At 48.0% G+C, this 25,517-nt stretch overlaps 1 protein-coding gene across 20 annotated transcripts in view; it reads right to left on the bottom strand.

Annotated features, from left to right (window-relative positions):
• The window catches only part of LOC137331694 (kyphoscoliosis peptidase-like), a 273,350-nt gene that overhangs the window by 201,084 nt on the left and 46,749 nt on the right, over positions 1–25,517 (bottom strand). For 18 of the 20 annotated variants that reach the window (XM_067995661.1, XM_067995663.1, XM_067995668.1 and 15 more), the window contains 4 exons: positions 20,979–21,020; positions 7,275–7,334; positions 4,195–4,263; positions 1,036–1,095 (listed from right to left, as the gene is read on the bottom strand). In XM_067995661.1, the coding sequence (XP_067851762.1) occupies positions 1,036–1,095; positions 4,195–4,263; positions 7,275–7,334; positions 20,979–21,020 (231 nt within the window). The remainder of the gene's footprint in view (positions 1–1,035; positions 1,096–4,194; positions 4,264–7,274; positions 7,335–20,978; positions 21,021–25,517) is intronic. The other 2 variants (XM_067995662.1, XM_067995670.1) reach the window with 2 other exon arrangements.

Raw genomic sequence — 25,517 nt, 5'->3', positions numbered from 1 at the left:
ACATATCGGTCATCCAATGTCGTGGGAAATTCTCTAACACAGACTCACAATCGTTAAGCTCTTGTAAAGCCGTGAAACGTGCAAGGGAGTCTGGGGCAGCGGTTTATACAGTCATTTTTCTGGTAATGCAACTTTCCGCATGGAGCAATGTGTGAGGGAGAGGAGAGGGAGATGGCTGATGGGGACTGATGAGTATCCCAAACCCTTCAGAAGCACTGAGTTGAGAACTGCAGGTCCTGGAAAGGTTTTCGGAACTGGAGAAATCTGCTACAGTGAGACAGCTTCCATCTGCAGCCGGGCAGTGACTGTGTTTGTTAAAGTGGAATTATCTTGATAGAAGAATCGCTTTGCAAGACTTATTTTCCAGACAAACACAAGGAACTGACATTAATACTGCACCTTTCTCGATCTCAGATTGTCCCAAAGCTCATTGCAGCCAATGAAATAATTTTGAAGTGTAGTCACTGTTGTAATGTAGGAAATGCAGCTGCCAATTTTTATACAGGAAGATCCTAGAAACAGGAATGTGATAAACGCCCAGATAATCTGTTTTTGTGATGTTGGTTGAGAGATTAACAGGGACCAGGACACCACTCCTGGTTTTCTGCAAAATGCTGCCTTGGGATCTTTTACATCCACTTGAGAGGGCAGACAGGGCCTCAGATTAACATCTCATTCGTCAATACAGCACTCCCTCAGTACTGCACTGGAGCATCAGCTTAGATTGTGTGCTCTACTCTCTGGAGTGGGACCTAAACCCACCACTTCTGACTCAGAAGGGAGAGGGCTACCCACTGACCCATTGCTGACACTTCTTTGGTCACTGACTGCTTCACTAGTGGTTGTGGATGCCTGTCTTTCGTTTGTAAAGAGGGACCTCCCCAAATAATTGTTGTTTTCCTTTCCCACTGCCGCTAAATAATTAAATAGAGAGATCGCTGCATAAAGACATCTGTTCTGTAAACAATTGCTGCTTCCAAATTCTCAGTAGAAGCAAAAAAACAGTCAGGTCCTGTAATCATTTATTTCCTTTACCTCTTTGTCTGTCTCTCTGACATTCTCTTCCTCTGTGTTTTTCTCTCTCTGCGCATCTCTCTGAAATAAGAACAGGTATTTGTTAATAGTTTTCCTGCCAAAACTTGGTGCAAAAAAATCTAAAGTTCATATTCCAACTTGTTTTGAAATCATTTGGAAAAGCAAACAACTAATTATTGCTGGACTTTTCAGAAGGACCTGAAAATTGGCGAAGAGAATCATTCTGATGCCTGCTGGAGATTTTTCATGGTGCATGTTCTCAGAGTGTTACATTCTGGGAAATCTGAGCAGTGGTTCAGTTGTTACCTCAGCAGGCATGGCGATAGCTCCTGGTTGAATATCAACACAAACCATGGTTTTTCAGAGATGCCGAGGCCTCTGTTAATATGTTAATGAAGGCATTCAAGGAGATAAATAATTATAAATAAATTTATTCATTTTATAATGAAATATGTTATTTTTTAAGCTGCGACAATGTCGTACAAAATGTGCTCCAATGTCGGGCTGTACAGAACATGCAGTGAAGTGGGACGGGCAATAGGACACCAGTCACCCAGCATTCTACCTGGATTATATAATGTGATGCAGTCAGTGGCAGTCAGGCCGTAGACAGGCAGTGCGGCCTTCAAATGCTGCTTGAAAACGCAACGCACCAACGTATAGTGAGTGCAGGCATAAAATTCTAGAGTTGAGATAATGCACAGTGCTAGCACTCCCGAATTCAGACAAGACACAGTGCTAACACCCACGAATTCAGACAACGCACATCGCTAACACCCCCGAATTCAGGCAACACATAGTGCTAAAACTCCCGAATTCAGACAATACATAATGCTAACACTCACGAATTCAGACAATACACAGTGCTAATATTCCCGCATTGAGACAACACCAACTGCTAACACTCCCCTCAATTCAGGCAACGCACAACATTAACATTCCTGAGTTGAAACAACACACAGCGCTAACACTCCCGAGTTCAGACAACACACAGTGCTAACACTCCCGAGTTCAGACAACACACAGTGCTAACACTCCCGAGTTCAGACAACACACAGCGCTAACACTCCCGAGTTCAGACAACACACAGCGCTAACACTCCCGAGTTCAGACAACACACAGCGCTAACACTCCCGAGTTCAGACAACACACAGTGCTAACACTCCCGAGTTCAGACAACACACAGCGCTAACACTCCCGAGTTCAGACAACACACAGCGCTAACACTCCCGAGTTCAGACAACACACAGTGCTAACATTCCCGAGTTCAGACAACACACAGTGCTAACACTCCCGAGTTCAGACAACACACATATATTTTAATATTGGTTCGACAAGCCACAAACCAACAAAGGAGCTGGACCCAAGATGTTGGACTCTGGATACTAGAGATTAAAGCTCACATAGATCGGGGTCATTGTTTGATGGATGGTTGATATTGGGCTCTGAAGTTTCACATTGGATCCCTCAAAGTCCACACTCTCGTTTGGAAAAGAGACCTCTTGCCCTGTTAGCTGGTTTTCTCAGACAGACCTGCGCAATGACAGTGGAAGTGCACATTCTGTATTCATTTGCGCTGCACTCGTTCCAAGACAAATATATCCTTTCTAAGATGGTGCCCAGAACTGTACACAGTACTCCAGGTGTGGTCTAACCAGGGCTTTCCGTAGTTCCAGCAAAACTTTCTCCCCATTATATTCTAGCCCACTAGTTTGATTACTTTTTTGCGGGCAATAAATACCAGCCTTGACAGCGACGCCCACAACCCAACAATGAATAAGACATTAATCAGAAACTTTACAGGGCCAAAATTCCTGGGGTTCCACAACTCGTGCAGGAAAGCTCCAAGAAAACAGATCTCCATTGGTTCTGGGAGTTTCCTCTTTGTCTTGTGAGGGGTGGGACCCCTGACAGATGATGGAACTATGGTGGAGCCTGGGTTGAGGTGTCCCTTATGTCAGGAGCTCTCCCTCCATTGGCTCAGTCAGGACCCATCGTAACAGTGAAGTGAGACATACCAGGGATGATGTAATCCCTATCAGTGGGGTCTAGACCACGGAAGCAGCTGAAAAAATGGATCCTAATTTTTTCTTTTGAGAAGGGAGATCAGCATCTTAACACAGGGGACTGAGAATGATCTGATCAGGGTCAGGGTGGGGGATGTGGGGATGGGAGGGGGTCATTCACCTGGACAGGAATCCTCTGATTATCACGACAAATGGACAAATGGTTCATGAGTGCCAGCTACTGTAAGAATATAAATATGGAAAATACTTTGAAAACACTGTAAAACTGCAAGACATGCAACAGGCTGTGAGATATGAAACAGTTAACCCCAGGTACCAATCAAAGAGACTCCAGCCCAGGATCAGTTTCAGAGACTCATTTACATCAAACAATGATCCCCTGGCGAAGACACATTAACATCGAGACAATGAATAATCAAACTGAGCCTCTGAGCCATGCTCAGTCTCGGACAAGAAGGGAAGGCCTTTCACACCTAAACAATGCTGTGAGCCAAGGGCCCGTCACCGTGAGGAATCACCAAGATGCCCAGATGAAGAGGTGTGAATGTCAAGCAATCCAGCAGATTGATCGCTGAAACCACGGACGAGGCCCAGGTGGGGGTTTGCGTGACTGGAACACTATAAGAAGATACAAGAGCAGCACGTGGAGGCTGCAGTCAGCTGAAGACAGGTGGAGACCAGTCACCTCCAGATCCAGGCCTGCAACCGACATCGGTAACGACCAGCTACGTGGGTGATTGTAAGTTCCATACTAACCACTAGGGGGTTCGCACTGCGGAGGCTGCAGTCAAGGGAAGGAGGACAGAAACCGGTCATTTCCAGGTCCAGGCCTACGATCAGCATCGGTAACGACTTGCCACATGGGTGATTGTAAGTTTCAGTCAAATCATAGATGGGTTTGTACTGGGGTTTTGTTGGTCTAATAAACCAACAAGTTTGGGTTGAGCCAAAGCCTGTTTGTCGCCTGCAATTTTGTTCTTGTAATTCCGAGGTCCAAGAACCGGTGTGAGGCGGAAGGGAACGGAACACCTTACACTTCCTACGTCACATTGGGTTTACTCACATTTAACTTCTCACTAAAATTACGATCTCACTTGCAATTTGTTCCTTGCGGTTCAGTTTTTAACCCTACCTTGCTCACGTACGCTGTCGTCCGGATATCTGCCTGTTCTCCCAGATGAGACTGTTTCAGGACTAGCTGCTTAAATCAATAAAATTAAAGGGTCAGTTTTAGACATCACTCAGCAAACGTCACAGGAGGAGTTTTGCCTTTACTGAGCTGTGACTCAGTGGGTAGCACTCTCCTCTCTGGGTCATAGAAGATCACAAGTTCATGTCCCACTCCAGAGACTTGAGCATAGGCTGATATTCGAGTGCTGCACTGTCAGAGGTGCCTCCGTTTGGTGTGAGGTATTAAACCGAGGCCCTGTCTGCCCTCTCAGGTGGATGCAAATGATCCCATAGCCACTATTTGAAGAAGAGCAGGGAGTTCTCCCTGGTGTCCTGGCCACTATTTATCCCTCAACTAATTAACTGCTGTGTTTCTCAACATTACAACATTGACTACGCTTCAAAAGTACTTTATTGGCTGTGAAGCATTTTGGGATGTCCAGAGGTTGTGAAAGGTGCTATATAAATGAAAATCTTTCCTTCTTTATCGCCTGGGCTTTAAGCATCGGCTGGGTGGAGTTCGGGGAGGGAAATCTGGCGGAGAGATTCACTCCCCCATAACTGAGCCTGTCTGCCTCTCCTTCTATTTAAATTAATGTGTGTAGTACCAGGTGGGCCTCTAATAGGGGTATGGAATGCTTCTCACCCCATTGTTCCCTCTGCAACACCCAGGCGATGGTCAAAGTCCAGAGGGTGAGGTGGAAATCGAACCCAACACCTTTTACAGCACCAACGGCAGACATTTGATCAGCACTGCAAGTTTTGATTCTTATAGAGACACAGTTGGTGGGACGTGATTAGGAATATATACTTTGTGACTAATGTGCTGCTAAGAAATAAAATTCTGATGAGAAACCATCAGCAGCACAAGATTGTTTAGAATTGTTGAATAAGCTTGTCTATTGCATTCTGCAATGTGTTGGGGTGTCAGTGCACTGCCTCTAATATAACTCCACTTTTCAGGATCCCCTCAATATTGTGCTGCCTTCCTCAGCCGGGCGATTCTGAGTTATATTTCTTTAAAGGTGTCTTGCCTTCTGAAAAAAATATTTGATTTAAGCTTTTTGATCCTTGCAAAGGACATTCGATGAGTTTGGATTTTAGCAGTCACACATATCGGTCATCCAATGTCGTGGGAAATTCTCTAACACAGACTCACAATCGTTAAGCTCTTGTAAAGCCGTGAAACGTGCAAGGGAGTCTGGGGCAGCGGTTTATACAGTCATTTTTCTGGTAATGCAGCCTTCCGCATGGAGCAATGTGTGAGGGAGAGGAGAGGGAGATGGCTGATGGGGACTGATGAGTATCCCAAACCCTTCAGAAGCGCAGAGTTGAGAACTGCAGGTCCTGGAAAGGTTTTCGGAACTGGAGAAATCTGCTACAGTGAGACAGCTTCCATCTGCAGCCGGGCAGTGACTGTGTTTGTTAAAGTGGAATTATCTTGATAGAAGAATCGCTTTGCAAGACTTATTTTGCAGACAGAGAAAAAAAGAAAGAACTTGCATTCATGCAGCACATTTCTCGACCTCAGGACATCCCGAAACTCATTCAACTCGATGACACAAAACCACGTGGGATCGTGAGTTGTGAGGGGGATGCAAAGTGTCTTCAAGGTGATTTAGACAAGTTGAGTGAGTGGGCAAATACATGGCAGATGCAGTAAAATGTGGATAAATGTGAAGTTATCCACTTTGGAAGGAAAAACAGAAAGGCAGAGTATTATTTAAATGATGATAGATTGGGAAATGTTGATATACAAAGGGACCTGAGTGTCCTTGTACACCAGTCACTGAAAGCAAACATGCAGGTGCAGCAAGCAGTTAGGAAGGCAAATGGTATGTTGGCCTTCATTGCAAGAGGATTTGAGTAAAGGAGCAAGGATGTCTTACTGCAGTTATACAGGGTGTTGGTGAGACCACACCTGGGGTATTGTGTGCAGTTTTACCTAAGAAAGGATGTACTTGCCATAGAGGGAGTGCAGCGAAGATTCACCAGACTGATTCCTGGGATGGCAGGACTGTCATATGAGGAGAGATTGGGTCGACTCGGCCTGTATTCACTCGAGTTTAGAAGAATGAGAGAGGATCTCATTGAAATATATAAAATTCTGACAGGGCTAGACAGACTGGATTCAGGGAGGATGTTTCCCCTGGCTGGGAGGTCCAGAACGAGGGGGTCACAGTCTCAGGATACGGGGTAGGACATTTAGGACTGAGATGAGGAGAAATTTCTTCACTCAGAGGGTGGAATTCTCTACCACAGAAGGCTGTGGAGGCCACGTCACTGAATATATTTAAGAAGGAGCTGGATAGATTTCTGGACACAAGGGGAATGGGGAGGGAGCGGGAATATGGTATTGAGATAGAGGATCAGCCATGATCATATTGAATGGCGGAGCAGGCTCGAAGGGCCGAATGGCCTACTCCTGCTCCTATTTTCAATGTCTATTACAGCCAATGAAGTAATTTTGAAGTGCAGTCACCATTGTAATTTGGGAAATGCCACAGCAAGATCCCACAAACAGCAATGTGATAAATGACCGGATAATCTCTTTTTGTGATGTTAGTTGAGCGATAAATGTTGAGCAGGAAAGCAGGGAGAACTCTGATGTTCTCCTACAAACTAGTGCCGTGGGATCTTTTACATGCGCCTGAGAGGGCAGACAGGGCCGCGGTTTCACATCTTCGTCAATACAACACTCCCTCAGTACTACACCGGAACATCAGCCTGGATTGTGCTCTAGTCTCTGGAGTGGGAACTGTGAACTCCAACATTTTGACCCAGAGGCGAGAGGGCTACCACTGAACTAAGGCTAACTTGCATTCAGTCGCTGACTGCTTCACTAGTGGTTGTGGATGCCTGTCTTTCGTATATAAAGAGGGACCTCCCCAAATAGTTGTTGTTTTCCTTTCCCACTGCCGCTAAATAATTAAATAGAGAGATCGCTGCATAAAGACATCTGTTCTGTAAACAATTGCTGCTTTCAAATTCTCAGTAGAAGCAAAAAAACAGTCAGGTCCTGTAATCATTTATTTCCTTTACCTCTTTGTCTGTCTCTCTGACATTCTCTTCCTCTGTGTTTTTCTCTCTCTATGCATCTCTCTGAAATAAGAACAGGTATTTGTTAATAGTTTTCCTGCCAAAACTTGGTGCAAAAAAATCTAAAGTTCATATTCCAACTTGTTTTGAAATCATTTGGAAAAGCAAACAACTAATTATTGCTGGACTTTTCAGAAAGACCTGAAAATTGGCGAAGGGAATCATTCTGATGCCTGCTGGAGATTTTTCATGGTGCATGTTCTCAGAGTGTTACATTCTGGGAATTCTGAGCAGTGGTTCAGTTGTTACCTCAGCAGGCATGGCGATAGCTCCTGGTTGAATATCAACACAAACCATGGTCTTTTCAGAGATGCCGAGGTCTCTGTTAATATGTTAATAAATTATTCAATGGGATAAATAATTATAAATGAATTTATTCATTTTATAATGAAACATGTTATTTTTTAAACTATGTTTATGGACAATGTCGTACAAACATCCAAAATGTGCTCCAGTGTCGGGCTGTACAGAACATGCAGTGAAGTGGGACGGGCAATAGGACACCAGTCACCAGCATTCTACCTGCGTTATATAATGTGATGCAGTCAGTGGCAGTCAGGCTGGAGACAGGCAGTGCGGCCTTCAAACACTGCTTGACAACGCAGTGATAGATAGTTACCAACGTATAGTGAGCGCAGGAATAATATTCTAGAGTTGAGATAATGCACAGTGCTAACAGTCCCGAGTTCAGACAGCACACAGTGCTAACACTCCCGGGTTCAGACAACACACAGTGCTAACACTACCGAGTTCAGACAACACACAGCGCTAACACTCCCGAGTTCACACAACACACAGTGCTAACACTCCCGAATTCAGAAAAGGCACAGTGCTAACACTCCCGAGTTCAGACAACACACAGTGCTAACACTCCCGAATTCAGACAACACACAGTGCTAACACTCCCGAGTTCAGACAACACACAGTGCTAACACTCCCGAATTCAGACAACACACAGCGCTAACACTCCCGAATTCAGACAAGGCACAGTGCTAACACTCCCGAGTTCAGACAACACACAGTGCTAACACTCCCGAGTTCAGACAACACACAGTGCTAACACTCCCGAGTTCAGACAACACACAGTGCTAACACTCCCGAGTTCAGACAACACACAGGGCTAACACTCCCGAATTCAGACAACACACAGCGCTAACACTCCCGAATTCAGACAAGGCACAGTGCTAACACTCCCAAGTTCAGACAACACACAGTGCTAACACTCCCGAATTCAGACAAGGCACAGTGCTAACACTACCGAGTTCAGACAACACACAGTGCTAACACTCCCGAGTTCAGACAACACACAGTGCTAACACTCCCGAGTTCAGACAACACACAGTGCTAACACTCCCGAGTTCAGACAACACACAGCGCTAACACTCCCGAGTTCAGAGAACACACAGCGCTAACACTCCCGAGTTCACACAACACACAGCGCTAACACTCCCGACTTCACACAACACACAGCGCTAACACTCCCGAGTTCACACAACACACAGCGCTAACACTCCCGAGTTCAGACAACACACAGTGCTAACACTCCCGAGTTCACACAACACACAGCGCTAACACTCCCGAGTTCACACAACACACAGCGCTAACACTCCCGAGTTCAGACAACACACAGTGCTAACACTCCCGAGTTCAGAGAACACACAGCGCTAACACTCCCCAGTTCACACAACACACAGCGTAACACTCCCGAGTTCAGATAACACACAGTGCTAACACTCCCGAGTTCAGATAACACACAGTGCTAACACTCCCGAGTTCAGACAACACACAGCGCTAACACTCCTGAGTTCAGATAACACACAGTGCTAACACTCCCGAGTTCAGACAACACACAGTGCTAACACTCCCGAGTTCAGATAACACACAGTGCTAACACTCCCAAGTTCAGATAACACACAGCGCTAACACTCCCGAGTTCAGACAACACACAGCGCTAACACTCCCGAGTTCAGACAACACACAGCGCTAACACTCCCGAGTTCAGACAACACACAGCACGAACACTCCCTATCTATAATCTTTCGAAGTTTTCTAGATTCAGGAACTGTCCCTCTAGATTGGAAAATTGCACATGTCACTCCGCTTTTTAAGAAAGGAGAGAGAGGGAAACCAGGGAATTATCGACCAGTTAGCCTCACATCTGTCGTGGGGAAAATGCGGGAGTCTATAATTAAGGATAGGGTGACTGAACACCTCGAGAATTTTCAGTTAATCAGAGAGAGCCAGCATGGATTTGTGAAAGGTAGGTCGTGCCTGACAAACCTGATTGAATTTTTTGAAGAGGTGACTAAAGTAGTGGACAGGGGAATGTCAATGGATGTTATTTATATGGACTTCCAGAAGGCATTTGATAAAGTCCCACATAAGAGACTGTTAGCTAAGATAGAAGCCCATGGAATCGAGGGAAAAGTATGGACTTGGTTAGGAAGGTGGCTGAGCGAAAGGTGACAGAGAGTAGGGATAATGGGTAAGTATTCACATTGGCAGGATGTGACTAGTGGAGTCCCGCAGGGATCTGTCTTGGGGCCTCAATTATTCACAATATTTATTAACGACTTAGATGAAGGCATAGAAAGTCTCATATCTAAGTTTGCCGATGACACAAAGATTGGTGGCATTGTAAGCAGTGTAGATGAAAACATAAAATTACAAAGGCATATTGATAGATTAGGTGAATGGGCAAAACTGTGGCAAATAGGAACATAGGAACAGGAGTAGCCATTCAGCTCGTCTTTCCTGCTTTGCCATTTGATAAGATCATGGCTGATCTGTGATCTAACTCCATAAACCTGCCTTTGGCCCATATCCCTTAATACCTTTATTGCGAAAAGCTGTCTGTCTCAGATTTAAACTTAGCAATTGAGCTAGTATCAATTGCCATTTGCGGAAGAGAGTTCCAAACTTCTACCACCCTTTGTGTGTCGAAATGTTTTCTAATCTCGCTCCTGAAAGGTCTGGCTCTAATTTTTAGACTGTGCCCCCTACTCCTAGAATCCCCAACCAGCAGAAATAGTTTCTCTCTATCCACCCTATCTGTTCCCCTTAATATCTTATAAACTTCGATCAGATCACCCCTTAACCTTCGAAACTCCAGAGAATACAACCCCAATTTGTGTAATCTCTCCTCGTAACTTAACCCTTGAAGTCCGGGTATCACTGAGTTCAATGGAAATATAAATAGGGAAAGATGTGAAACAGGCTGCCGATTCACTGTCACTCATTTTACACTATCATACAGAGGCAAAATCTACCCCACTGTGCATGGTCTGCAGTTATGGAGTTATGGAGTTATGGAGTTATGCTGCTGTCTGTTGGCTCTCTGCCTATCTGCCATCTTTCCCATAACTCCGTGTTTGAAACTCTCCAATCAGGTTTCCGCCCCTGCCACAGCCCTTATCAAAGTTAGAAATGACGCCCTATGTCCTCATCCTTCTTTGACATGGTTGACCACACCATCTGGACAGCCATCGGGAACATCCTCCCTGCATCTAGTCTGTCTAGTCCTGTTAGAATTTTATATGTTTCGATGAAATCACCTCTCATTCTTCTGAACTCTAGTGAATATAGGCCTAGTCGACCCAATCTCTCCTCATACGTCAGTCCTGCCATCCCAGGAATCAGTCTGGTAAACCTTTGTTGCACTCCATCCATGGCAAGGACATCCTTCCTCAGATAAGGAGACCAAAACTGCACACAATACTCCAGATGTGGTCTCACCAATGCCCTGTATAACTGCAGTAAGACATCCCTGTTCCTGTACTCAAATCCTCTTGCAATGAAGGCCAACATCCCATTCACCTTCCTAACTGCTTGCTGCACCTGAATGCTCGCTTTCAGCAACTGGTGTACAAGGACACCCAGGTCTCGTTGCACCTCCCCTTTTCCCAATCTATCACCATTCAGATAATAATCTGCCTTTCTGTTTTTACAACCAAAGTGGATAACCTCACATTTATCCACGTTATACTGCATCCGCCATGTTCTTGCCCACTCACCCAACTTGTCTATCTTCCTCATTGCATTGCCTCCCAGCTCCGCCTACTCACTGCTGCTTTGGGATCCACCCAATAATATCTGCTCCAGGATCCACCCAGTAATATTTGCTCTGGGATCCACCCAATAATATCTGCTCTCGGATCCACCCAGTAATATCTGCTCTGGGATCCACCCAATAATATCTGCTCTGGGATCCACCCAGTAATATCTGCTCTGGGATCCACCCAATAATATCTGCTCTCAGATCCACCCAGTAATATCTGCTCTGGGATCCACCCAATAATATCTGCTCTCAGATCCACCCAGTAATATCTGCTCTGGGATCCACCCAATAATATCTGCTCTGGGATCCACCCAATAATATCTGCTCTCAGATCCACCCAGTAATATCTGCTCTGGGATCCACCCAATAATATCTGCTCTGGGATCCACCCAGTAATATCTGCTCTGGGATCCACCCAGTAATATCTGCTCTCTGTCAGTTATACCACTTCCCTGAATGTGGGTCTCTGAGCTCGACTAAACAAGAGGCCAGGAGAGAGTGGGTGGATCAGGTGCAGGAAGGCACCAGGCTGCTCAGATGCTTCTTTCCCGAAGCATTCAGCACCTGTGAGGGATGCAAAGGGAAAGCAATGGAATTGTGCATCATAAGGTTGTGACTGAACAAAAGCAGCCGGCCTTTCCCATCATCGAAATATCAGCTGACATTGAAAACTCTCAGCTGTGTAAACACTCCATCCCATTACCAGCTTGGACCTGGCTGCTCTCCTCCACCTTCTCCAGCGTCCACAGGCTCCCCCACCCCTCCCAACCCCCGGTGTATCTGTCCACGAGGTGCTGACCCTTTGTGTGCTGAGAGGCCCGATACTGGACATTCCTCCATCCTTGGTTGCCCTTTGCCTCTTATGGGTTCACAAAGAGTACAGACTAATTTGCAACGTGTTTCCGCCCAGGTGTCCGCAGACCTTCACTTGTGAACATGCCGCTGTGACCATGTGGTGGTGACTGATGCTCCTAGCAGCATGGGTGCTCGTGTCCACACTCATCTTGGCCAGCCTGCTGACAGCATTAAAATCTTTCAAGTGTTAAGTGGCTAATCGTGGGTTGGTGGAATTGCTACTGTCCCACCCCGGGTACCACCTGCAGTCAGGCTGCCTGCTCATCCTTTACCTGGGGCATAACTCCCCGGGGTGCCAAGGAGCCATTACCTTCTGACCCTACTCTGGCAGAAATTTCTCTTCCCAATGTTCCAACTGCGGCTAGAACTTTCTCTCCCTCATTCCTCCATCTCGCTGACCCCCTGTTCCTGAGGACAGGTCTCGCTGACCCCCTGTTCCTGTGGACAGGTCTCACTGACCCCTTGTTCCTAAGGACTGATCTCACTGACCCCCTGTTCCTGAGGACAGGTCTCACTGACCCCCTGTTCCTGTGGACAGGTCTCACTGACCCCCTGTTCCTGTGGACAGGTCTCACTGACCCCCTGTTCCTTAGGACTGATCTCACTGACCCCCTGTTCCTGAGGACAGGTCTCACTGACCCCCTGTTCCTGAGGACAGGTCTCACTGACCCCCTGTTCCTAAGGACTGATCTCACTGACCCCCTGTTCCTGAGGACAGGTCTCACTGACCCCCTGTTCCTGAGGACAGGTCTCAATGACCCCCTGTTCCTGTGGACAGGTCTCACTGACCCCCTGTTCCTGAGGACAGGTCTCACTGACCCCCTGTTCCTGTGGACAGGTCTCACTGACCCCCTGTTCCTAAGGACTGATCTCACTGATCCCTGTTCATGTGGACAGGTCTCACTGACCCCCTGTTCCTAAGGACTGATCTCACTGACCCCCTGTTCCTGTGGACAGGTCTCACTGACCCCCTGTTCCTGAGGACTGATCTCACTGACCCCCTGTTCCTGAGGACAGGTCTCACTGACCCCCTGTTCCTGAGGACAGGTCTCACTGACCCCCTGTTCCTGAGGACAGGTCTCACTGACCCCCTGTTCCTGAGGACAGGTCTCACTGACCCCCTGTTCCTGAGGACAGGTCTCACTGACCCCCTGTTCCTGAGGACAGGTCTCACTGACCCCCTGTTCCTGAGGACAGGTCTCACTGACCCCCTGTTCCTGAGGACAGGTCTCACTGACCCCCTGTTCCTGAGGTCAGGTCTCACTGACCCCCTGTTCCTGAGGACAGGTCTCACTGACCCCCTGTTCCTGTGGACAGGTCTCACTGACCCCCTGTTCCTAAGGACTGATCTCACTGACCCCCTGTTCCTGAGGACAGGTCTCACTGACTCCCTGTTCCTGAGGACAGGTCTCACTGACCCCCTGTTCCTGTGGACAGGTCTCACTGACCCCCTGTTCCTGTGGACAGGTCTCACTGACCCCCTGTTCCTGAGGACAGGTCTCACTGACCCCCTGTTCCTGTGGACAGGTCTCACTGACCCCCTGTTCCTGAGGTCAGGTCTCACTGACCCCCTGTTCCTGTGGACAGGTCTCACTGACCCCCTGTTCCTGTGGACAGGTCTCACTGACCCCCTGTTCCTGTGGACAGGTCTCACTGACCCCCTGTTCCTGAGGACAGGTCTCACTGACCCCCTGTTCCTGAGGACAGGTCTCACTGACCCCCTGTTCCTGTGGACAGGTCTCACTGACCCCCTGTTCCTGAGGACAGGTCTCACTGACCCCCTGTTCCTGAGGACTGATCTCACTGACCCCCTGTTCCTGAGGACAGGTCTCACTGACCCCCTGTTCCTGAGGACAGGTCTCACTGACTCCCTGTTCCTGTGGACAGGTCTCACTGACCCCCTGTTCCTGAGGACAGGTCTCACTGACCCCCTGTTCCTGAGGTCAGGTCTCACTGACCCCCTGTTCCTGTGGACAGGTCTCACTGACCCCCTGTTCCTGAGGACACTTCAGCCTCTCAACAGCTGCCCCAAACCCCATCCCTCCCAGTGACAGTGACACAGTCAGGGATGGGTTTCACACTGGACTTCTCAGTGAGCCCTCCTGGAAGATGTGACCAGCTGTTGGTGGGATCGCGTGGACAGTCCTATTCCCACCCTGTCACGTCACCAACACTCTCAGGGACATCCCCCATTCCCAGCATTTTCACATTTGAGACACGATCCCCCAATTATGACCTGAGTTGACATTTCACCCTCACCTCCAGCAGGTGAATTCAGTAGCTATTAGGACTGGCCAGTCTGGCAAGTCAGGCCCATCTCCATTGGGTGTTCCTAATACACGTCACAGGTCATGTGTCACGCCGTATTGGAATATAGCTTGTTGATTGAGAGAAGGTACGTAGGAGTGGTCGAATTTAAACTCAAGCTGGATGTCAGCAAACTGATAGTCGGCCAGTAAAGTGGCAGCACGTGTTTTATTTTATTAATTGAGAAACCCAGTGTAAAAGCTAAGGCCCACAGTACAGAAACCATCGGAAAAATAAAGGAGAACACGAGGTAAATGAGGAAGTCATGATTAGTGTCACCAAGCTGGTGTTTTAAAACCCTGAATAGTGGAGGAGGAGACGGTAATTGGGGGACCTGACGAAGGAGGAAGCCTCCGAAAGCTTGTGATTTCAAATAAAACTGTCGGACTATAACCTGGTGTTGTAAGACTCCTTACATTTGTCCACCCCAGTCCATCACCGGCATCTCCACATCATATCTAAACTCACATATGAAGAATAAACAGAAGGCGTGAGGTACCAGAGGGCACTCTGTACCCATGAACCCACACCCAAACACAGTCCCTGCATTCAGAAGTGGCAGGGAAGTAGCTGAGTGAGTGGGAGAGGGGCTAAAGGTTTGCATCCCAGCGAGAAAAAGGAAAGGGGAGATAAATGAGATCCAGCAACTCACCACAGGCTGGCAACTGAAGCTGTCCACAACACTGAGAAGCTTCAACTTAAATATCTTTGAAGCCAACTGCAATGGAATGTGTTTAAGAAAAGGAGGAACGACAAGCTTTGGAAAACTTTGCCACCGAAGATCAGGGGAAAAATAGATTGCGACCACAAAAGTTCAATTAACATCTTCAAATGATTAGAGTGAAATCAGAATTATTTCTGAGGTAAAATACAAAACTTGCATGGAATAATTTTAAATGTCGATAGTATATTCTACTTTGGGGAAGTCAGTGTCAACGGTGTTAGTGGCAGGGTAAAGCTACAGTGACCCAAGTTATATTCATCAAAACTAACGTCATTCCTCACAGCATTCAGATGAAATATCTTTTTGTGAACCAAACCGAAGTTAGCTATCATTGTACTGGGGGGAGGGGTCTGGTGTCTGATATGAGATAACATCGGCTGGAAATGGCTGTTGATGATATCAGCGGACAAACGCTTAACAGTCTTATGATATTCCTCTCTCTGCAACTTTAACACCCACTCGAACCCATTTACTTTAAGTGGGGTAACCCCTGCGCTAAAGTACCAGACAAAGCTATCATCAACTATGTTTATCAGCAACAGTTGTTCTAGATTTTTATAATAATTCAACAATAATCTCAACATGGTCTGTAAAAACTCCCAAAACATCATCGGGTGTCCCGGCGTACGCTCCGTGACATCATCGGGTGTCCCCGCGCATGCTCGGTGACATAATCGGGTATCCCCGCACACGCTCGGTGACATCATCGGGTGTCCCCGCACACGCTCGGTGACATCATCGGGTGTCCCCGCACACGCTCGGTGACATCATCGGGTGTCCCCGCACACGCTCGGTGACATCATCGGGTGTCCCCGCACACGCTCGGTGACATCATCGGGTGTCCCCGCACACGCTCGGTGACATCATCGGGTGCCCCGGCACACGCTCGGTGACATCATCGGGTGTCCCGGCGCACGCTCCGTGACATCATCGAGTGCCCTGGGGCATGCTCAGTGACATCATCGAGTGCCCCGGCGCATGCTCAGTGACATCATCGAGTGCCCCGGCGCATGCTCAGTGACATCATCGAGTGCCCCGGCGCATGCTCAGTGACATCATCGAGTGCCCCGGGGCACGCTCGGCGACATCATCGGGTGTCCTGGCACATGCTCGGTGACATCATCGAGTGCCCTGGGGCATGCTCCGTGACATCATCGGGTGACCCGGCGCATGCTCCGTGACATCATCGGGTGACCCGGCGCATGCTCCGTGACATCATCGGGTGTCCCGGCGCACGCTCCGTGACATCATCGGGTGACCCGGCGCATGCTCCGTGACATCATCGGGTGTCCCGGCACATGCTCGGTGACATCATCGAGTGCCCTGGGGCATGCTCGGTGACATCATCGGGTGTCCTGGCGCATGCTCAGTGACATCATCGAGTGCCCCGGCACATGCTCGGTGACATCATCAGGTGTCCTGGCGCATGCTCAGTGACATCATCGAGTGCCCCGGGGCACGCTCGGCGACATCATCGGGTGTCCCGGCACATGCTCGGTGACATCATCGAGTGCCCTGGGGCATGCTCGGTGACATCATCGGGTGTCCTGGCGCATGCTCAGTGACATCATCGAGTGCCCCGGCACATGCTCGGTGACATCATCAGGTGTCCTGGCGCATGCTCAGTGACATCATCGGGTGTCCTGGCGCATGCTCAGTGACATCATCGAGTGCCCCGGGGCACGCTCGGTGACATCATCGGGTGTCCTGGCGCATGCTCAGTGACATCATCGAGTGCCCCGGGGCACGCTCGGTGACATCATCGAGTGCCCCGGGGCACGCTCGGTGACATCATCGGGTGTCCCGGCACATGCTCGATGACATCATCGGGTGTCCCGGCATATGCGCAGAAGGATGATGTCATCGGGTTGATGGAAAGCCGGGAGTGCCCCCACCGTCACTAATCACTCCGTCAAACTAAAGACACTGGGGGAGAGCTGCGGTGACTGATGGGGCATTGTGGGTGGGGCACGGATTGTTTGCAGGTTTATGGCCTAGAAAGTGGGGGGGTTTCACCTTTTACATTATATATACATGTTATCATGTTACCCCCAACATGGATCATGTCCATCTACCTCCCCCCATCTGAATCATGTACCTACTGTTGTGGAAAGTGTGCCCTTTCCCCATTAATATCTCCCCACATTAGACTTGGATCATGCTCTCCTTTACAAAAAACAACAACAACTTACATTTATACAGCACCTTTAACATAGTAAAATGTCCCAAGGTGTTTCACAGGAGCGATTATCAAACAAAATTTGACACCGAGCCACATAGAGAGATAATAGGACTGGTGACCAAAGACTTGGTCAAAGAAGTAGGTTTTATGGAGGTCCTGGTGATGGAGTGGATGTGTGGCCGGAAGTTCATCTCAGGGTCAAATAGGACGCCAAGGTTGAAAATGGTCTGGTTTGCAGGGCTATGGAGAAAGAGCGGGGGAATAGGACTAACTGGGTCGCTCTTACAAAGGGCCATCACGGGCTCGATGAGCCGAATGGCCTTCTTCTGTGCTGTAACCATTCTATGATTCTATGATTCAGCCTCAGACAGTGGCCAGGGAGAGTGATGGAGTCGGTGGCGAGGGAACGGAGTTTGTGGTGGGGACCAAAGACACTGGCTTCGGTCTACCCAATATTTAGTTGGAGGAAATTTTTGCTCATGTTGGAGAAGCAGTGTGTCAAATGAGAGACAGTGGAGGGGTCGAGGGAGGTGGTTGTGAGGTAGAGCTGGGTGTTGTCAGCGTACATGTAGAATCTGACATTGTGTTTTCGGACGATGTCGCGAGGGGCAGCATGTAGATGAGAAATAAGAGGGGGCCAAGATCACAGATCATCTTACACTGGATCATGCTCTCTCTCTCCCCCTTACACTGGATCATGCTCTCCCTCTCCCCCCTTACACTGGATCATGCTCTCTCTCTCTCCCCTTACACTGGATCATGCTCTCCCTCTCCCCCCTTACACTGGATCATGCTCTCCCTCTCCCCCCTTACACTGGATCATGCTCTCTCTCTCCCCCCTTACACTGGATCATGCTCTCCCTCTCCCCCCTTACACTGGATCATGCTCTCCCTCTCCCCCCTTACACTGGATCATGCTCTCCCTCCCTCCCCTTACACTGGATCATGCTCTCCCTCTCCCCCCTTACACTGGATCGTGCTCTCTCTCTTCCCCCTTACACTGGATCATGCTCTCCCTCTCCCCCCTTACACTGGATCATGCTCTCCCTCTCCCCCTTACACTGGATCGTGCTCTCTCTCTCTCCCCTTACACTGGATCGTGCTCTCCCTCCCTCCCCTTACACTGGATCATGCTCTCCCTCTCCCCCTTACACTGGATCGTGCTCTCTCTCTCTCCCCTTACACTGGATCGTGCTCTCTCTCTCGCCCCTTACACTGGATCGTGCTCTCTCTCTCTCCCCTTACACTGGATCGTGCTCTCCCTCCCTCCCTCCCCTTAAACTGGATCGTGCTCTCCCTCTCCCCCTTACACTGGATCATGCTCTCTCTCTCTCCCCTTACACTGGATCATGCTCTCCCTCTCCCCCCTTACACTGGATCATGCTCTCTCTCTCTCCCCTTACACTGGATCATGCTCTCCCTCTCCCCCTTACACTGGATCGTGCTCTCCCTCCCTCCCCTTACACTGGATCATGCTCTCTCTCTCTCCCCTTACACTGGACCGTGCTCTCCCTCTCCCCCTTACACTGGATCGTGCTCTCTCTCCCTCCCCTTACACTGGATCGTGCTCTCCCTCCCTCCCCTTACACTGGATCGTGCTCTCCCTCTCCCCCTTACACTGGATCGTGCTCTCTCTCTCTCCCCTTACACTGGATCGTGCTCTCCCTCCCTCCCTCCCCTTACACTGGATCGTGCTCTCCCTCCCTCCCTTTACACTGGATCGTGCTCTCCCTCCTTCCCTTTACACTGGATCGTGCTCTCCCTCCTTCCCTTTACACTGGACCGTGCTCTCTCTCCCTCCCCCTTACACTGGATCGTGCTCACCCTCTCTCCCCTTACACTGGATCATGCTCTCCCTCTCCCCCCTTACACTGGATCATGCTCTCTCTCTCTCCCCTTACACTGGATCATGCTCTCCCTCTCCCCCTTACACTGGATCGTGCTCTCCCTCCCTCAACTTACACTGGACCGTGCTCTCCCTCCCTCCCCTGACACTGGACCGTGCTCTCCCTCCCTCTCCTTACACTGGATTGTGCTCTCTCTCCCTCCCTCCCCTTACACTGGATTGTACTCTCCCTCCCTCCCCTTACACTGGATCGTGCTCTCCCTCCGTCCCTTTAAACTGGATTGTGCTCTCCCTCCCTCCCCTTACACTGGATCCTGCTCTCCCTCCCTCCCCTCTTACACTGGACCGTGCTCTCCCTCCCTCACCTTACACTGGATCGTGCTCTCCCTCCCTCCCCTTACACTGGATTGTACTCTCCCTCCCTCCCCTTACACTGGATCGTGCTCTCCCTCCTTCCCTTTACACTGGACCGTGCTCTCTCTCCCTCCCCTTACACTGGATCGTGCTCTCCCTCCTTCCCTTTACACTGGATCGTGCTCTCCCTCTCCCCCCTTACACTGGATCGTGCTCTCCCTCCCTCCCCTTACACTGGACCGTGCTCTCCCTCCCTCTCCTTACACTGGACCGTGCTCTCCCTCCCTCCCCTTACACTGGACCGTGCTCTCCCTCCCTCTCCTTACACTGGACCGTGCTCTCCCTCCCTCTCCTTACACTGTATTGTGCTCTCTCTCCCTCCCTCCCCTTACACTGGACCGTGCTCTCCCTCCCTCCCCTTACACTGGATTGTGCTCTCCCTCCCTCCCCTTACACTGGATCGTGCTCTCTCTCCCTCCCCTTACACTGGATTGTGCTCTCCCTCCCTCCCTTTACACTGGATCGTGCTCTCCCTCCCTCCCCTTCCACTGGACCGTGCTCTCCCTCCCTCCCCTTACACTGGATCGTGCTCTCCCTCCCTCCCCTTACACTGGACCGTGCTCTCCCTCCCTCCCTCCCCTTACACTGGACCGTGCTCTCCCTCCCTCCCCTTACACTGGACCGTGCTCTCCCTCCCTCCCTCCCCTTACACTGGACCGTGCTCTCCCTCCCTCCCCTTACACTGGACCGTGTTCTCTCTCATTGGGCTACAAGGCTGGTTTAATGAGATGAACCGTGGCGAGAACGGGTAAGTTTGACGTCATCGGAAGTGACATCACCAATGGAGTCGAACCTTACGTTGATGTGCAGAGAAAGATGCCATCAGATGGCACCGAATGATTACATCATCATTTTGACTGAAAACCGGAAGCTCCCACTCTGTGTCGATAATCACTCCGTTTTTTTTATGCCTTTATTATGTTGCAAGATTTATTTTCAACACTTTTTACCTGTGTGTAGTCAGCTAGCTGAAGGCAAAAAATGGCAGATGAAAAAAATTTTGAAAATACTTTGTGACTCTTAGTTCAGTTTCTTTTCAGCAGATTGATCTCATTTGTACAGATCTCCTTTTTTTGCTCTTATAAGAATATGAAATTTGGGCCAATTAGGTGCAAATGTGGCATAGAGTTTGTACATCAGAAGTGTGACACCTGAAGTGTGGCACAGGGAGTGTGCTGCCCGCAGTGTGATGGGCAAACTGCATGGTTACGTGCCATTTCTGTACTATCGATGTATCCAAGGCGAGTACAAACATTAATTACCTGATTTGTCCAGGACATTGTCTTCTTCATCGTCAGATGATTCTGCAAAAAGTTCAAATGAAGAGATTGTGTGAAATAAAACTTGTTGATATTCAATGTGACAGACTTTGCTCACTTTCCTCACTGCTCCGAGGGACAGAGTTCTGATTTATTGCTCTTATGGGGAATTAAATTTGAGCCAATCAAGAGCAGTGTGGCACAGACTTTGCAAATGACAATTGTGATCCCTGAGTTGTGCCACAGGAAGTTGACAGACAGGGAGTGAGCAGATGAACACTATGTCCATATTATATATAGTGAATTCCCTGAGCGGTTGGTCACAGTAAGGCAGCAACTGATGTTTTTTCATGAGGACAGAAACAATGTACCATGTAAAACACAACATATTATTCCACTGATAAAGTCTACTTACACGGGTGCAAAATCTAATTGATGGCAAGTAAATATTTAGTGAGTTCATTCAAAGCTTAATTGCTATTCAGGCTCAAATGCCTGTCCAACTCCCTCTTAAACCTACTGACATTTAGCAGCCTCAATCAGCTCCCTGGACAATCCACTCCAAACATTCCCCACCCTCTGTGTGCAGTCGTTCTATCTGATCTGTCCTGAGATCACCTTCCTTCCTCTGAGCTCCATCCCATCGCCCCTCATTGTCACTCTGATGGTAGTATTTTTGAAGTGAAACTGAACATGGTTTCTTAAATTCATTTATCAGCTTGATTTGAAGTCATTTGGAAAAACAAATTTAAATAATGTGATCCCTGACCAAAAACACAATTTGATATCTGTGCTGAGGGGGGAAAGGATCATTTTTCTGTGAGCAATAGTTGTTAATGATTTTTCAATATAAACATTCCTTTCTCTCTCTCAGCTCCAGTTTCTCCCTGAAGTAAGAGATTATCATCTGGTACTGGTTTAAATCAGAAACTTTATTTGAAGAAAGCTTTTAAAATTATTTTTTCAGCTGGTTTTCAATTGATTTAAAAAAAGCAAAGAAACTCAGAAATCCTGCCACGGCATGAGGAAGCTTGCACTAAAGGAATCGTATTGATGCATTCTTGGAAATGCTGTACACAGCACATGCTCAGATTTGGGAATTACAGCTGTACTTGTAACTCCCTTCAGCTGACAAAGTATTCGCACTCGGAAAAATAGCGACTGTATCCCAGGCTTTAGAGAGAGGCCGAAGCTTCCAAGCAAAATGTTAATGCAGGTCCTCAAAGACACAAGACTTCATTTTACAGGTAAGTTTAATTATGCTATTGTAAAAATTATATTTGTAACCTTATTTTATATTGTAGAATTGTGGCCGGCAGGTTGAAGGGAGAGTGGTGGAGAAGGTCTTTGATTTTGAGTGATTTGATTTATTCACCTTCTCCTTTCAATTATTGGTCGGTTCTCATGACTATCTGGATTGGCTGTTTTCATAAATCCTTTGCCATTTCTCATTGGTAGTTTCCTTGCCAACTTCCTTGCTTTTAATTCGTATGTTCTTGACCTCAATTCCGATTGGTTGCTGTTTATTTTGAGCCGATCAACAAAGTGTGACCCTGGAATTGTAATGCCTGAAATGTAACAGACTGAACCTGCAGATCTCCCTGTGACATTGCTCACGGGGCAGTAAAGCTTACTCTCATCTGTAATGATGCAGTTGTGTCCCATGTAATGTACAATTGCTGTGTTCCAGGATTTTTGATTTTTTTTTCTTTGTAGAAAGGATTTGGGAGTGAGCTATGTTTAAATGTATTTTAAAACAAAATGAATTTGCACAGGTTTCAAAAAAGCCACAAGCTGCAGGCATTGAAGGTATGTATTAAAACCAGATGAGCCAGTTTGTGGAATGCTGCAGCTCACAGTATATTTAAAATTGATAGATGGAGGATCTAGTGTCTAATCCCAGGACCATTAAGCCGGGATCCCCTTATTCATTTTAAGAATAACAAGAAATGTTTTCCTTAAATCCGCACCTCAAGGGGATGGGAGGCAACTAGTTTTATTGACGAGCCTACTGGCGAATCACCGAGTGGGGAAGGAGTCAGAGAGACAGTCCTCCAACTGGTTGGGTACATAGAGAAAAGGGACAAAGATGCTCAAGGGCAGTCAGTCAGCACCGCTAGGTCTGTGAGGAAGCCTGGCATAGTGAAGGGAATCTTGCTCATTTGAAGCTCAAGAGTTGGGCAGAATCAGAAAGGCTGATGAGGAGAAGTTAAGCGGCCTTGCTAATAGGGAAAGGGCGGTGTAATTTTATTATTTTTCTTGTTCTTATAACAAAGTCAGATTTGAAACAAAGTCAGGTTTGATTACATCTCTTACTCTAAACGTTCACTTGCTGTCTGTAAAATAAAGCAGCTTAATGATTTCTGACCTTGTCTCACTGAAGTGTTTCTCAGTCCGCCTTTGAAAAGATTGGAGAAGTGCACATAGAGACATGTGTGAAAGGCACAGTATCCAGCTCAGATCACAAGGTGATCTTATTGGCATCCCCCCGAATTACACTATCATATAATTAGATATTGAGTAGGCAGTAAGGACACACACCTAGACACCTGAGCTGCTTATGGGAGTGCCCGCACTGCAGTAGCTGAGAGAATACCTATAGCAGACCCAAAAATTCGAACAACAATGTATCATAATCAGGGCCACTGAATATGTCAAATTACATAACTCGTTGATCTTCTGTGGCGTTGCATTAAGACTAAATGAGTGGCCTTATTTTGCATATATTCCTTTACCAACCTATTTATTTTATATTCCTTATCAGTTTTAAAGCTGAGAATACAGAACAAGATGATATGTAAGATGTACCAATTGGAGTTAGATATCTGGCCCTATAATCCATGAGGGAGGCACATCTCGGCTTAAAGGCTGTGACCCTCCTGCCCACAGCCTCCGCTGCTAAGGTTCATAGTGTCAGGGGAGCAATTAGGAGGAGTGAGCCTTTGGGGTGCACCTGTAGCATCTCCTCCGTCCAACTAAAGAGGCCAAAAATGCCAGCTGGAGCTTGCCATGTTGTGGGGTGCCAGGCCCCACCCAGAATGATGAGGCAGCCATCAGTAGCCCCTGCGTTGAATATTCCGCCTGATCTATGTAGGTCCATGCCTCGATCCCGCTCTGGACCTCCAGATGGAACTCACCTGTGCTGGGTTTTGGGGAGGGTACACCCGGTGAGACCAGAAGTATATCTGCCTGCAATATGATGGCGAACCGAGCTTCCTTGTGAAGACAAAGACTAGTCTCCACAGTGGGGACATCCTCTTATCATGTAGTGTGGCACTTTCACTGTGCTAAGTGGGACAGATTAAGTCAGATCTAGCCCAAAACTGGGCACCCATGAGGCGCTGTGGGTTATCATCAGCAGCAGAATTCAATATCACCATAATCTGTTGCCTCAATCTCATCTCAGCACAACCCTCACTCCTGCACTACTATCAAAAGCCAGGAGACCAAACCTTGGTCAGTGGTGGGTTAAAGGATAAGACACGAGCAGCATGAGACATACTTAGAATGAAGCACCAACCTAGTGAATCGACCACCTGCACCTACCTGCACGTTAAACAACAAAAGCAGCAGGCTATGGACAGAGTGACGCGGTCCCACAACCAACAGATCAGAGCAAGGTTTTGCCGCCCTAGCACGTCCAGTCGAGAATGGTGAGGGACAACCAGGCAACAAATGGGAGGAGGAGGTTGCACTGTGTCTGACAAACCTGATTGAGCTCTTTGATGAAGTAACGGAGAGGGTTGATGAGGGTTGTGCGGATGATGTGTTTCTGGACTTTCAAAAGACATTTAACAAAGTGCCACATAATAGACTTGTTACCAAAATTAAAGCCCATGGGATTAAAGGGACAGTGGCAGCGTGGATACAGAATTGGCTAGGGGACAGAAAGCAGAGAGTAGTGGTGAACGATTGTTTTTCAGACTGGAGGGAAGTATACAGTGGGTGTTCCCCAGGGGTCAGTATTAGGACCACTGCTCTTTTTGATATCTATTAATATACGGGCAGGAAAATACCAGCTGGTCCATCAAGCCTGCCCCACACCATGATGGCCAGACCACCATGGCTAAACACTTCCTCCCTCCCTCAGTATTTTGGTTGCATAGCGTCCAATGTTGCTAGGGTGGCGGTAGTATTTAAATTTCAAAGGGCAAGGATTTCCTTTTTGAAATCGATTGAATGCATTCCAGAAATCATCCTCAAGCCTCTCTACGGTGAGTTTCCTGACACGGGCGTTTCAGTTGAGCCGTTGAAAATAGTCGTGACCCCAGTAAGTGGTGCAGGTCAGAGCACAACTAGTTGGCAGGTGGATGTTATTCCCTATCCCAAATCCATCTCCAAAAGGCCTCCCGAGGAAATTTGCACCCGGGGCCCTCTGATTATTTATGCTGGCCCCTGTAAGGTTTCTTATGGCCAGAGGAATCTGCTTATTGATGACGTTTGACCACTGAAATTAGTTCTTCTGCTTAGAACATAACATACAAAAAATATGAGATTCACATTGATGCAAAAATTCTAAGCATCGTTAGCTAATCTGAATAG

This window comes from Heptranchias perlo, chromosome 13 (assembly GCF_035084215.1).
Source record: "Heptranchias perlo isolate sHepPer1 chromosome 13, sHepPer1.hap1, whole genome shotgun sequence".
Lineage (NCBI taxonomy): Eukaryota > Metazoa > Chordata > Chondrichthyes > Hexanchiformes > Hexanchidae > Heptranchias > Heptranchias perlo.
Note: the sequence above shows the minus strand (reverse complement) of the source record. Positions and strands in the feature narration are given on the sequence as shown.